We start from the raw sequence: 15,046 nt of genomic DNA on the forward strand, positions 1-15,046 counted from the left end.
GTGGATTTTTTATTTAGCACAGGGCATAACCAAGAGGAGGAGACAGGAAGTATAAAGAAGAGGGAAGCCAAGAGGAAACAGTTTGACTCCTTTGGGGTCAGCCTGCTCCCATGCCTTGGGAGTGTTTGTCTAATAAAAGATCTGTCTGCTTGCGCTGAACTGAGCTTTAACTTTTCTGTTATGTTAAACCCTTTAGTCCGTTGTTCCAAATTTTTGTTGCAATGAGACAAGAACCGAGGGAAAAAAATAAACTGACCTGACAGATCTATCATGGTTTCGAAAAGGGGAAGCATAGTTTGAATTGATAAGACTGGTCACAGAAATTCTCAGTAAGGTAGTGAGACTTGAGCTAGATATCAAAGAATGGATGGAATTCCAGCATGAGAAAAGAAAAAGAAACAAATCTGCACAGAAGTAAAAAACACAAGAGAATCCCAGAACTCCAGGGCCCATGGCCCAGAGATACTTTTAAATGGAATATTCCAAACATAGAATATAGAGTATAGAAAAATAATATAACGGACTCTTTTGTCTTTCCCACCCAGCTTTGTCACATATTTACTTTTTGTCATATTTACTTTAGATCCACATTTTTTGCTTTTTTTCTTTTAAAAGAAACACAGATTTGGCTAATGGCTTCTGCATACTCTATCATTATCCTGCCTTCTCAGCAGAAGTAACAACTATCCTGAATTCAGAGTTTATCATTACCACGAATTATTTTAAAATGCTATTACAAATGGAAATATGCAGTATCGTTTGATGCATTTAACATTCATGTCAATGGTAGCATACTTTATCTTCTGTCACTTTTTTTCACTCAGTATTCCATTAGTTGAGATTTATGCATATTCTAATTCCAGTTTTAGTTCATTTACTTTAACTATAATATTATATTCTACTGTGTGATCATACACAAATTTACTTATCCATTCTCAGGTTGATGAATATTTAGGTTGTTTCCAATTATTTTCCTATTATAGACAATGCTTCAGTGAACATTCATTTAGACGTCTCCTTACGCATTTGAGGGGGAGTTTCTTGTATACATGGGGAAGTGGAATTGTTACATTGTAAGACTGTAAAGGCATCTTTAGCTTTGATAATGAAACATGTCCTTCCAACCTGGTTGTACCAATTTATTCTCCTCCCCACCGTGTACAAGATTCCCCATTTCTTCTTTACCTTTGCAACTCTGACGACTGCAGCAGAGGCATGGAACTGCCAGGTACCCTGGAGTCAATCCTTCCTGTAAACTGCAACCTGTAAGCGCTTCGTGTAGGTGATGCTCAGCTGTGGACTGCACCATGAACCAGCCCAGCCTGAGCTCAGAGGGGACAGCAAAGCTCTGGGAGAGAACTGGAGAAAGGACGGGCTGAGTGGTCGAGGGCTGGGTGCACATTTTGCTCATAATACAACCAACATCTAATATTACCTGAAGTTCAGTCATCAAAGCTCAGTAAATACTCCCCTGACCGAAATTAATTATAAACCCTGGATCTGTTTCTGATTTTCACCCCACTAAGTTTCAATTTCCTCATTTCTAAACTGGGGACAATAATAAATTAAGGAGTGATTACAAAGATAAAATGAGATACAAATATGAAAACATTTATAAATGCTAAAAAGCAATGGAAATTAAGTTATAACAGGTTTGAAAGCTGCTTCTGTGTCATGACTTCTTACATAGGACCAGATAATATTTTAGCAAAATTCAAAACTATTGGCAAATTTCTCATTGACATTCTTCTCGTAACCTTAATTTATTCTGGGATCCCACCTACCTCAGACTCTTCTTAGGATCACATATAAAGATACACCATAATCTTAGAAAGGTATTCTAATCATTACTTGCAGCTCTCAAAGAGCACCTACAAGGAACCCATTCATGGTTATAGACTGACACTTCAGGTCCATTCTATTCTCTTCAGGCCTTAAACACAAACCCCCAAACTTTCTCTCAGTTCAGTTCAGTTCAGTCACTCAGTCGTGTCCGACTCTTTGCGACCCCATGAATCGCAGCACGCCAGGCCTCCCTGTCCATCACCAACTCCCAGAGTTCACTCAGACTCATGTCCATTGAGTCGGTGATGCCATCCAGCCATCTCATCCTCTGTTGTCCCTATCTCCTCCTGCCTCCAATCCCTCCCAGCATCAGAGTCTTTTCCAATGAGTCAACTCTTCGCATAGTTGGCCAAAGTACTGGAGTTTCAACTTTAGCATCATTCCTTCCAAAGAAATCCAGGGCTGATCTCCTTCAGAATGGATTGGTTGGATCTCCTTGCAGTCCAAGGGACTCTCAAGAGTCTTCTCCAACACCACAGTTCAAAAGCATCAATTCTTCGGTGCTCAGCCTTCTTCACAGTCCAACTCTCACATCCATACAGGACCACAGGAAAAACCATAGCCTTGACTAGACAGACCTTAGTCGGCAAAGTAACGTCTCTGCTTTTTAATATGCTATCTAGGTTGGTCATAACTTTCCTTCCAAGGAGTAAGCGTCTTTTAATATCGTGGCTGCAGTCACCATATGCAGTGATTTTGGAGCCCCCCAAAATAAAGTCTGACAATAAAGTCTGACACTGTTTCCCCATCTATTTCCCATGAAGTGATGAGACTGGATACCATGATCTTCGTTTTCTGAATGTTGAGCTTTAAGCCAGCTTTTTCACTCTCCACTTTCACTTTCATCAAGAGGCTTTTAGTTCCTCTTCACTTTCTGCCATAAGGGTTAGGAACCAGTTAACTGAGCTTTTGGTTATTTTCTCCCTTCTCTCTTTCTTTCAACATCTGAAAGGTTGATTCAGCTCCTTTCTGGCTGAATTATTCCCCTTGTCTTCTTACTGCCCCACTAACGTGTCTCCAACCATTCTGTCTCTAAATATCATGTCACAAATATATCAGGCAAAGAAAGGCTGGAAAACACTGCCTGAGGAAGAATGAATACATACTCATATCCTAATAAATCATCCCACAGTATAAATTCTTCATATGGAAGTAACATTCTTTTCATTTTAAATGTTTAAAAAAAAAAAAAAAGAGGTCCAGAAACATTTTCTGCTCCTTTTAAGTGGCCTTCATTTAAAAAAAAAGAAAAAAAAATTTGCTCACCATTGTTCTACACTCTCAGACTGAGAAAAGAACTTAGAGATCTCGTGTTTCTAGTCTTTATTTGTATGACTCAAATTTACACATGATGATCTCATTTCCTCTTGTACTTTCTAAATCTATCACTATCTTTGCAATGGCTTCTCCTTAATGCCCTTTTTATCTTCTCAAACTTAATAAGCCTAAAAGTGAGTTCATATTCATTCCAAATTTAGCTTCCTCCCAGGACTTCCATATTTTCATTGCTGGCATTTTAAGAAGCCTGCTTCTTAGCCAGGTGTGGTATTGTCAGAAGAGAATGGGGCCAGAGAGACTAATTAAGAGGCTTGCATCCCATAGCAAAAAACAGACTGCACTCAGATTTGCGGACATGGTATTTTGGATTTATTTGGAAGGATCAAAGAAGGCTGTCTTTAGGTGACAGGTTAGCCCTAAATATTCACATCAGCAATGTAACAGTGTTATACTTTTAGGTATTAAAAGTTCCTACAACATTTTCAGATATTGATGCCCAGTTGATGTTGGTATTGAGACAAAGATAGAATGCCTGTATGGCTCTATACTTACACTTGAAAATGATCATTCATAAATTTTATAGAAGAGCTTAGCCTTTTGTAAATAAAATACAAAGCAGCCAGGAACTTTTCATGAGTTTCCTTCCTTTTGTTCCTTTTATGATGAGAACAATCATTTCACCAACACATGTTTAAACTATTTCTGATGGTATCAGATGCTCAGCTGGGAAAGTTGGTATTACCAGATGAGTCTTAATTTAAACATAAAAAGATTTTTAAAGTATCTTTAAGTAATCCAGATGATCAGATTCCAGGCTGAAGCTTTGGCTCTAATGCTGAGAAGTGGCGGAGAAGGATGTGGCAACACACTCCAGTGTTCTTGCCTGGAGAATCCCAGGGACGGGGGAGCCTGGTAGGCTGCCGTCTATGGGGTCGCACAGAGTCGGACACGACTGAAGCGACTGAGCAGCAGCAGCAGCAGCTGAGAAGTGGTCTTGATCCGGTTGGGCTTTACCATGAGCTCAGGTCCTGCAGGTTCTATTTCCTGAGGGAGAGATCTGGGTCAGTTTGAGAAATGAGTTACCTTCACAGCTGCCTTGAGCAATGAGCAGAGGGTAAGGAATAATGAAAAACTCCTAGCATTTTATTTGAATTATTTAACTGGGCTTTTATTTCTGATTTGCTTTGTTTTTGTTTTGGCTATTTTTTGTTTTTGTTTGTTTTGATTTAAAAAAAAAAAAAAAAAAACCTCCAGTCCAGGTTTAAACCAAATTAGCGGATTGTTTTCCTCCAAGGTGATGAACTTTTTAGATCTATAAGCAGATTGCTTTGCTACAGGCTTTGTCGATAGTAAGGTTTGGAGTCCTCCTAAGGGAATAATAGCAACTACAATAAAGTTTCTAAAGAAAAGGCCAACAGGATGGCACTCTGGGCAGTCATCTACCCTGGAAAAACTCTGTATGTAATTGCATTTGTTCCAGTTCAACTCCATCTGGCCCAACAGTTGCCTCACTCTGTACTTGGGAACTAGAGGACAAGGCAATAGCCTTTAACTGATGGCTAGACGTTATGAAAGGGAACCAGTGAAACACTGTGCTCTTATCTACCAGGGGACAAAAGGTGAATATAATTAGGAGTTTTATCCATAAGATTATCTTAGCATCTCTATCTCTCACCCAGCCTACAATCAGCCTGCCCTTCCTTACAACCCTTTAATATTTTGTCTATTTTTTCCATAGCCTGCACCCATCAAGGATTAGTTAGGTCTAAAAAGATATCAATTACCTGCAGAGCAGGCCCAAGAGCACCCCCTTGAAATCCTGGCTTCTCAAGAAGATAGGAAGTACTTCTCTATCTAAACAAAGTTCTTGTCTTGTTTTTCTTTGCCAGATCTCTGCTGGTAGCAACACTGAGTAGTGGTACTCTGTGCCCGGTTTTGTTGGTGTGTTACATCTGTTTGGTGATGAGAAGATGCTGTCTGATCTGATAAACTTTTGGCAGGGACTTTACAGTAGGATTTATGAGATTTAAGTTTCTTGTCCCTGGCACTTCATGGCAATGGGCATTCAAGAACACCTCTGACGATCTGATTCAGAGGTGAGCAAGTGTTTTTTTGGAGATGTTTCAAGATCAGGACCTAGAGGCCAGTTGGAGTTGAGAATTATATAATTGCAGATTATAATCTGATCCCCTGGAGCTGGGCAGCACAATGGCCCTAAGTTTGTTGGAACTATAAGAAACTGAATTAAAGTTTAGGCCACGATGGTGTCGAGATAATAGGTACTTACAGTCTTCCAGTAGTCAACACTGACCAGACTACAAGTGGAATACTGAGCTAGCTCAAAGCTTAGCACCAAAATTTAGAACGATATGAATATACAACATGTGTCCATATGAGAGGGGTCCAGATGAAATGCATGAAGATCATGATGTATGAGAAAGGCTGAAGGGGATGTAGGAGAATATAACTAAGAGGGGACACTCTGGCAGAAGAGGAGCCACGAACGTCAATACTTAGGTCAGCACTAACCTCCGTGATGATAAATCTAATGACACTCTTCTGTCCCCTCAGTCTCTCTTTGGCGTTTAACACACTTGATCATTCTCTTTTTAAAACTCCCTCCTTCTTTGCTTTGTTAATACTAATTGTCCTAGTTCCACAGATAGTAAAACTGAATTAGAAGGGCAAGAGACTTATGTGCGGAAACACCTGTGAAGTATAAAGAGGACTGGGAGCAGGAGTGAGAGGGACAAGACTGAGACTGCAGAGCAGCTCTGAGGAAGGCTCAGTGAAGCCGATGAAGACAGAGCAAACACTGCTCCCTGTTCTCCCATCTCATCTCCAGCTGTGCCCCCTGCCTTCAATTACTCACCACCTGCAGACACTGGCATATTTCTAAGTCATAAATAAGATTATGCCACTCCTGAGCTGATAACCCATCACTACTCCCCTTGGGTTCTCAATAAAAATCCAAATTATTTATCACAATTTACATGCCTCTTAATGGATGATCCCTGTTTAGCACTCTAACCTTATCTGATAGTCACCCCAGACAGAACTACTTTCATTTCTCTTTCTACGCTCAGTATGGAGTTTACTTTCTTGCCTGGCTAATTCTCTACTCATCTTCTAAGTCTCAGCTTAGAGGTTCCTTTCTCTGTGAAGATGTTCATAACCAGCAAAGACTAGATTCAGTGCCCTCTTACGTGAACCCAGGAACTACATAATAAAGGGGAGGTAGAATCTTGGTTGTGGATCTACAGAGAGCTGTGAAACATCACTTGGGTGCTAAATATTGGAAACGTAATAAGAGAGACAGTACATATTAGGACTTCTCTCAGAGAATGTACTATGATATAGGAAGGAATTCCATGGTAAATAGTTTGGTGTGGGTGATAGTTCTCCTAAGGGACATGCTAAGCAAACATTTTCAATTCAGTCACTATCCACACCCTCCAGCCCAGCCCTAGGCATTTGGAAATGTTACTGTTAATGTCAGTATGGTTGGGGGCAGTACTGGTGCAGGGCAGGGACGTTATAATGCTTGGGGACAGTCCCACACAAGGAAGAACTGTCCTATTCAAAATGCTGATGAAACCTCCATTGAGAAACACTGTGCTAGGAGGTATGCAAATCTGAGACCAGAGGTGAATTGCCCAGAATAACAGAGTGGAAGCTGAAAGCTGACACCTGAAGACTTCCATCTCCACCTACTTTCATGCAGGGCTCCACTTGCCCTGTGAGTAAATGCTGAGTAAAAATACTGCTTTTAAAAATACTCATTTACTATCTTAAAAAAAATTAAAATATTTATTTAAAGAAAGTAAAAATACATATAGGTTGAAAAAGAATCAAATTATTAGTCCGAGTGGCATCTAATATTTCCTTCTTGCTTTGCTTCTCTGCACCTCAGTACTGAGAACTTGTCTTCAGCTTAAATTTGAGTTTAGGGATCTATTTCATTGTCAGAACTTCATATATGTTTGACAGCTAACAGATGCTCAACAAACATTTCTAAACTATGGCTCCCCAAAAATTTAAAATTAGTCTCCTAGTTTTTTGTTTCAACTGTAATTTTTATTAGTGATAAATGTAAAAGTTATCACTTATTTCACATTTCTATTTGAGCACATTAAATTTAACAGATACAAACAGAATCATTCCTTTGATACAGGGTTAAAACTCTCCAGCAAATAACCCCAGTTCCTCTTATGACAAATGCTATCACCTTTTGGGGATCTTCCCAATTGTCTAGGTCAGGCACCTGCTTGTCATTCATGTCTCTGCCTGCTCCCTCACCTCTCCAAATCTGTCAATTCCATCTTTCAATTACTTCCTGGTTTCCTTCCCTTTTCTCCATCCTAGACATCTCTGGCCTTAATTTATGTTCTGTTATTACATTTGCTTCCTAAATCATATCTCCATCCCCATCCTCATGACTCAGTTCAGTTCAGTTGCTCAGTCGTGTCCGAATATTTGTGACCCCATGGACGGCAGCATGCCAGGCTTCCCTTTCCATCACCAACTCCAAGAGCTTATTCCAACTAACGTCCATCAAGTCAGTGATGCCATCCAACCATCTCATCCTATCGTCCCCTTCTCCTCCCGCCTTCAATCTTTCCCAACAGCAGGATCTTTTCAAATTGAGTCAGTTCTTCACATCAGGTGGCCAAAATATTGGAGTTTCAGCTTCAGCATCAGTCCTTCCAATGAATATTCAGGACTGATTTCCTTTAGGATGGACTGGTTGGATCTCCTTGCAGTCCAAGAGTCTCTCAAGAGTCTTCTCCAACACCACAGTTCAAAAGCATCAATTCTTTGGTGCTCAGCTTTCTTTATAGTCCAACTCTCACATCCATACATGACTACTGCAAAAACCATAGCTTTGACTAGACAGACCTTTGTTGGCAAAGTAATGTCTCCGCTTTTCAATATGCTGTCTAGGTTGGTCATAGCTTTTCTTCCAAGGAGCAAGCGTCTTTTGATTTCATGGCTGCACTCATCATCTGCAGTGATTTTGGAGCCTCCAAAATAAAGTCTCTCACTGTTTCCATTATTTCCCCATCTATTTGCCATGAAGTGATGGGACCGGATCCTCATGACTGTTCCCCTTTAAAACATTCTAAAATGTACTCAAAACAACAGTAATTAATACTTTGTGGGATTGCTATGGTGCCAGGCACTACTGACTTTTACACGTTATTTCCTTTTCGACTCTTCATAATTGCTCCTGTTTGAAATAACTTCCCAAGGTCGTTCAGTAAGGAGAGCGAGACAAGATTTGAACCCTAGTAACCAGGCTCATTGGAAAAGACTCTGATGCTGGGAGGGATTGAGGGCAGGAGGAGAAGGGGACGACAGAGGATGAGATGGCTGGATGGCATCACCGACTCAATGGACGTGAGTCTGAGTGAACTCTGGGAGTTGGTGATGGACAGGGAGGCCTGGCGTGCTGCGATTCATGGGGTCGCAAGGAGTCGGACACGACTGAGCGACGGAACTGAACCGAACCAGGCCCAATCTCCTGCAGTGTTCTGCCACATTGTTTCACAGACATGTCTGGGTCTGATTCTCCTTTCCCATGGATGGCTTGGCTGTACTGAGTCTTGTCTGAGTTAAGGTTGCCCCAGGATTCCTTTCCTTGAGCTGGTGGTGTACTGAAAATGTGAATGGTGGTTATTAGAGAGTTATTAGACAACAGGTCCTGAGGATAAAACTGAAATCTGGTGTGGAGACCAAAGAATTTCTAAGCCACAGATCCATGAGGGACAGGCTAACAGAAGGGTGGTCTGGATATGGCAGTAACTGCTACAGTCCATCTTAGCCTTCATGTGCTCCCTACTGTGTGATGCTTACATGGATGGGTGCTTTAAGGGCCTGGGGCTAAATGGCCAGCTTGGAGTATACAATTTCCCCCTTTGTCTGGCAAACTCTGATGTAGTTTTCAAAATTTAGCTTTAGCATCATCCCTACATCGTCTGGTCAACATTTATGTCCTTTCTCTGTGCTTCTCACACTGTTTTGGATACTGCAAATTCCTTGAGGGCAGTCAGCATGGCTTTTCTTTGTACTCTATGCCAATAGAATCTAATAACCACCAACTCTAAATGGGTAACAGGCAGGCAGATTCTGGCTAAGCATGAGAGAAAATTTTTAAAGTGTAGTTTAACTACAAACTAGTGACTAAGAGCCTGGCCTTTTTGTAGTATTGCGGCTGCTGCTGCTGCTAAGTCACTTTAGTCATGTCCGACTCTGTGCGACCCCATAGATGGTGGCCCACCAGGCTCCACTGTCGCTGGGATTCTCCAGGCAAGAACACTGGAGTGGGTTGCCATTTCCTTCTCCAATGCATGAAAGTGAAAAGTGAAAGTGAAGTTGCTCAATTGTATCTGACTCTTAGCGACACCATGGACTGCAGCCCACCAGGCTCCTCCATCCATGGGATTTTCCAGGCAAGAGTACTGGAGTGGGGTGCCATTGCATTCTCCATGGGTAGTACTACATTTAGTCAAATTTCAGCTTTCTCTGTTACCTTGAGCAGTTTACTGTCCTTGCAACAAAAAATGGAGATAATAATATCTATGTCAACTTGTGAGATTTAAATGAGGTAATACATGGAAAGAACCTGGCTCAGGGCCTGGCACCTTGTAAGTACTTAGTAATGTTAGATATTGTTTTTTTCTATTACTGTTATATGATTATTTACTAAGACTCAGTTCAGTTCAGTCGCTCAGTTGTGTCTGACTCTTTGCGACCCCATGAATCGCAGCATGCCAGGCCTCCCTGTCCATCACCAACTCCCAGAGTTCACTCAGACTCACGTCCATTGAGTCGGTGATGCCATCCAGCCATCTCATCCTCTGTTGTCCCCTTCTCCTCCTGCCCCCAATCCCTCCCAGCATCAGAGTCTTTTCCAATGAGTCAACTCTTCACATGAGGTGGCCAAAGTACTGGAGTTTCAGCTTCATCATCATTCCTTCCAAAGAAAACCCAGGGCTGATCTCCTTCAGAATGGACTGGTTGGATCTCCTTGCAGTCCAAGGGACTCTCAAGAGTCTTCTCCAACACCACAGTTCAAAAGCATCAATCCTTTGGCGCTCAGCCTTCTTCACAGTCCAACTCTCACATCCATACATGACCACTGGAAAACCATAGCCTTGACTAGACGGACCTTTGTTGGCAAAGTAACGTCTCTGCTTTTGAATATGCTATCTAGGTTGGTCATAACTTTTCTTCCAAGGAGTAAGCGTCTTTGAATTTCATGGCTGAGGTCACCATCTGCAGTGATTTTGGAGCCCCAAAAAATAAAGTCTGACACTGTTTCCACTGTTTCCCATTTATTTCCCATGAACTGATGGGACCGGATGCCATGATCTTTGTTTTCTGAATGTTGAGCTTTAAGCCAACTTTGTCACTCTCCACTTTCACTTTCATCAAGAGGCTTTTTAGTTCTTCTTCACTTTCTGCCATAAGGGTGATGTCATCTGCGTATCTGAGGTTATTGATATTTCTCCCGGCAATCTTGATTCCAGCTTGTGCTTCTTCCAGTCCAGAGTTTCTCATGATGTACTCTGCATATAAGTTAAATAAGCAGGGTGACAATATACAGTCTTGACGTGCTCCTTTTCCTATTTGGAAACAGTCTGTTGTTCCATGTCCAGTTGTAACTGTTGCTTCCTGACCTGCATACAGGTTTCTCAAGAGGCTGGTCAGGTGGTCTGGTATTCCCATCTCTCTCAGAATTTTCCACAGTTTATTGTGATCCACACAGTCAAAGGCTTTGGCATAGTCAAGAAAGCAGAAATAGATATTTTTCTGGAACTCTCTTGCTTTTCCATGATCCAGCGGATGTTGGCAATTTGATCTCTGGTTCCTCTGCCTTTTCTAAAACCAGCTTGAACATCTGGAAGTTCATAGTTCACGTATTGCTGAAGCCTGGCTTGGAGAATGTTGAGCATTACTTTACTAGCATGTGAGATGAGTGAATTGTGCAGTAGTTTGAGCATTCTTTGGCATTGCCTTTCTTTGGGATTGGAACAAAAACTGACCTTTTCCAGTCCTGTGGCCACTGCTGAGTTTTCCAAATTGGTTGGCATATTGAGTGCAGCACTTTCACAGCATCATATTTCAGGATTTGAAATAGGTCAACTGGAATTCCATCACTTCCACTAGCTTTGCTCATAGTGATGCTTTCTAAGGCCCACTTGACTTCACATTCCAGGATGTCTGGCTCTAGGTGAGTGATCACACCATCATGATTATCTTGGTCATGAAGATCTTTTTTGTATGGTTCTTCTATGTATTCTTGCCACCTCTATCTCACAATAAAGTGGGGTGCTTCAGAAGCAGTAAATGTGTGTTAGTCACTCAGCTGTGTTCAACTCTTTGTGATCCCATGGACTCCATCAGGCTCCTATGTCCATGGAATTCTCCAGGCAAGAAGAGGTTTGCCATTCCCCTCTCCAAGGGATCTTTCTGACCCAGGGATTGAACACGCATCTCCTGCATTGCAGGCAGTAAGTTCCCTTTTAATGAAGGTATTCAAGCAGTAGTAAATAGGGAGAGATGCTTTGGAAGCAGTTTATGACTTCTAAGGTTGCTTCTCATCATAGAAGAGGGAAGCTATTTTTCTGATTCAAAGAAAGTGTGATCATTAGTGTTACTTCTAGCAAAGATGAGAAGTGTTAGAATAGAAAGAAAAAATCAACTTTGACTGTATATATGTATTAGTATTAGAACGAACAAAATATTTTACTCTTTGTTGACTGCAAAAGTCCTTTTATTTATGTTGTAACTCACATGGCAAATCAGGCCCTTACATACAAATCCTGTCTTTTCAAAAGGACTAGTTTGGCCCTGCCAAAATGAAACAAACAAAACTTTAAAAACTGTTCCAACCCTACTGAAATGCCTTTTCCCTTTGAAAGAAGTCTATTAGCGATGCAAATACAAAGTTATCTGCACAGATGATAATCCTCACAAACAAAACAGTGAAACCATTAGAATGTTCTTTTTGCCGCATTCAATCCTGACTTTGTCTTTACAGCATTAAAAAGACAAAGAAGGAGAGCAGAACTGGTTCCTATTTGGGATAGTTTATTAGATCTGCTTATCTAAACCCTGGGCTAATTATCCTCATGTTTGGCTTAAAGAAGCCAAACAATTCTCCAAAAGTGGACAGGCTGAAGAAAACCTTGCACTCTGGGCAAGTGCCTTAAACAGCACCAAAACAGGGTCCTTAGCCATGGAATAAATTTATAGTCAGTATTTTAATTCTAAAGATACCAGAGGCTTAGGGTGGATCCATCTAGGAAAAAACCCAGTGTTAAGTATTTATACAGTGGCAATTTAAGTAATATCTTCATGGTATAATATGCTCATGGTACTGATGCCTAAAATAATTAAAAACTAGACAATTGAAAGTCTACGCATATAGGCGAAGAGATGGTCATTTCCCAATATCTTTTAGTCAACAGAGCAAACAACTTTGAGAATTTAGTAAACATGCAATCTTACTGTAAGCAAAGGACTGAAAAGATAAAAATGAAGCAGCTTAGTTCATTTGACTATTGATGATACTTATATGGTCTTTCATCCCATGGACAGAGAACCTGGCAGACTACAGAGCATGGGGTTGCAAAGAGTCGGACATGACTGAACAACTAATGTACACATAGTGTTCCTAGTAGTTATGCACAGACGTGAGAGATGGACCATAAAGAAGTCTGAGCACTGAAAAAAATGATGCTTTTGAACTGTGGTGCTGGAAAAGATTCTTGAGAGTCCCTTGGACTGCAGGAAATCAACACTGAATATTCATTGGAAGGATTGATGCTGAAGCTGAAGCTCAAATACTTAGGCTATCTGATGTGAAGAGCCAACTCACTGGAAAAGACCCTGATGCTGGTAAAGATTGAGGTCAGGAGGAGAAGAGGGCAACAGAGGATGAGATGGTTGGAAGGCATCATCGGTGCAATGGACATGGGTTTGAGTCAACTCCGAGAGATCGTGAAAGACAGGGAAGCCTGGCGTGCTGCAGTCCATGGGGTCACAAAGAGTCAGACACTACTGAGCAACTGAACAGTTTTATCTTTAACAGGTTTGACAGGACCTAGTTTCTCAGGGAGCCTTGAGGCATTAGAGAATATTGATGGTCAGAGGGTGTGGTGCCTAAGGGTATCAGGAAAGCATTTCTGAAGCAAAACTCCCAAGTGGTACTTCGGAAAAGGCCATCACCTATCTACTTGATTACTGCTGTTGGGAATGCCTAGTGGGCACTTACCAGGTGGTACTGGGGTTAAAGAACCTGCCTGCCAATGCAGGAGACATGAAACACAGGTTTGACCCCTGAGTCAGGACGATTCTCTGGAGAAGGGCATGGCAATCCACTCCAGTATTCGAGCCTGGAGAATGCCACGGACCGAGGAGCTTGGCGAGGAGCCTGGCGGGCTACAGGTTATGGGATTGCGAAGAATCGACAGGACTGAGCGACTAACACAATGGGTAGTTTCCTGAGAACAGAAAATTAACCCTCCATTCCCACAAGTTTTCTTGGACAGCTAATAAAGAGTTGGAGCTGGTGTCCGCATGCATGGGATGCAACGGTTGCAATCTGGGTCTTATGCAGGGTGGAGCTTTGGGTTGTTCAACTATAGAGCTTCCGGATCATCACGTGTTGACATGTCAGGTGTGGGAATGGAGCTTGTCCACCCTCCACCTTTCATCCCCACCCCACTCTCCTTTGCAAGGTTGCTTGACAGCTTGCTGGTCCCTCCCCCATCTGTGATAATCCAGATGCCTCGGGAAGGTGATGGTCAAGCACTGCTTTAGTTCTAGACTCTGCCTGTCTCCCACGTCCTCCACGCGTTCGGCGTGTTTCCCACAGCCTGCCCACTCCACAGGCCACCCTGGCCGCCCTCCTGGCCCGTCCTCTTTGGCACCCCGGCAGGTCAACTCCACGGGCCCGAGTGTCGGGGGTCGGAGTCCGCACAGTTCACTTTTTTCAGGGGCTTTCCTGAGGACACTTTGCCAGCAAAACCAGAAAGTCTGTAGTATTCGGTTGTGTCCTATTTGTGGCTGCGTCTCAAAAAAAAAAAAAAAGTTCGAGACACTACCTGCAAATTCAAACTACTACCTGCTCAGGATGGGAGCCTAAGGAGGCGACGTCAAACTTATCGTTGGGGGAATGACAAGCGAATAGGCGCTCCTGTCGGCCTGTGCGCACCCACGGTCCCGGGGGTAGGCGAGCTTTCCTAGCGCGGCCTGGCTGGCGGCAGCCGCACACTGGTCCGCCACCACGGGAAGCCGCGGCCGCTGGGGCCGGTAGGGCCCGGCCACCCGCCCGCGCCGGGCAGGCGCGCGGAGCCGGAGCGCGCAAGGGGCGGGCTGCGCGCGGGGCCGGGGAGCGCTCCCTCCGGGATCGCGGCTGCGCAGTCGGGCGGGAGCCGGGAAAAGGGGAGGAGGGTGGCGGAGCCGGAGTAAGGGGAGGGGGAGGAGCGGCCGAGGCGGAAGCCATGTTGGAGTTTCACCCCGAGCTAGGGGCTGCGAGCGTCCTCCGCTCCGTGTGGGTGTGACCCGGGTTCGGCGCCGCGGCGGGCTGCGGGGGGCGGGGACGGTTAGGCCGGCGGTTGTCGTCCGCGGCGGCGGCCGCAGCGTGGAGCCGGGCAATTGTGACCGCCGGGGGGAGCCGGGGGCCGGCCGCGGCTCCCACTCTCCGTGTGGCCCCCTGAGCGCCCCCCCTCCCCTGGCCGGGAGGGAGGCGGGGGGCACCCGGGGCCCGCCATGAACCCCGGCTTCGATCTGTCCCGCCGGAACCCGCAGGAGGACTTCGAGCTGATTCAGCGCATCGGCAGCGGCACCTACGGCGACGTCTACAAGGTGAGGGCGAGGGGCCGCGCGCCGCCGAGGCCGCGGGGCGCTGACC

The 15,046-nt window shown here is 43.7% G+C and overlaps 2 protein-coding genes across 6 annotated transcripts in view; one reads left to right on the top strand and one right to left on the bottom strand.

Annotated features, from left to right (window-relative positions):
* The window catches only part of TMEM178A (transmembrane protein 178A), a 294,367-nt gene that overhangs the window by 279,008 nt on the left and 313 nt on the right, over positions 1 to 15,046 (bottom strand). The window lies entirely within an intron of this gene.
* MAP4K3 (mitogen-activated protein kinase kinase kinase kinase 3) overlaps positions 14,637 to 15,046 on the top strand; it is a 188,464-nt gene continuing 188,054 nt past the window's right edge. For all 5 annotated transcript variants that reach the window (XM_027966908.3, XM_027966910.3, XM_027966909.3 and 2 more), the window contains exon 1: positions 14,637 to 15,000. In XM_027966908.3, coding sequence (XP_027822709.1) covers positions 14,905 to 15,000 — 96 coding nt within the window. In that variant the 5' untranslated portion in view covers positions 14,637 to 14,904. The remainder of the gene's footprint in view (positions 15,001 to 15,046) is intronic.

This window comes from Ovis aries, chromosome 3 (genome assembly GCF_016772045.2).
Source record: "Ovis aries strain OAR_USU_Benz2616 breed Rambouillet chromosome 3, ARS-UI_Ramb_v3.0, whole genome shotgun sequence".
Taxonomy (NCBI): domain Eukaryota; kingdom Metazoa; phylum Chordata; class Mammalia; order Artiodactyla; family Bovidae; genus Ovis; species Ovis aries.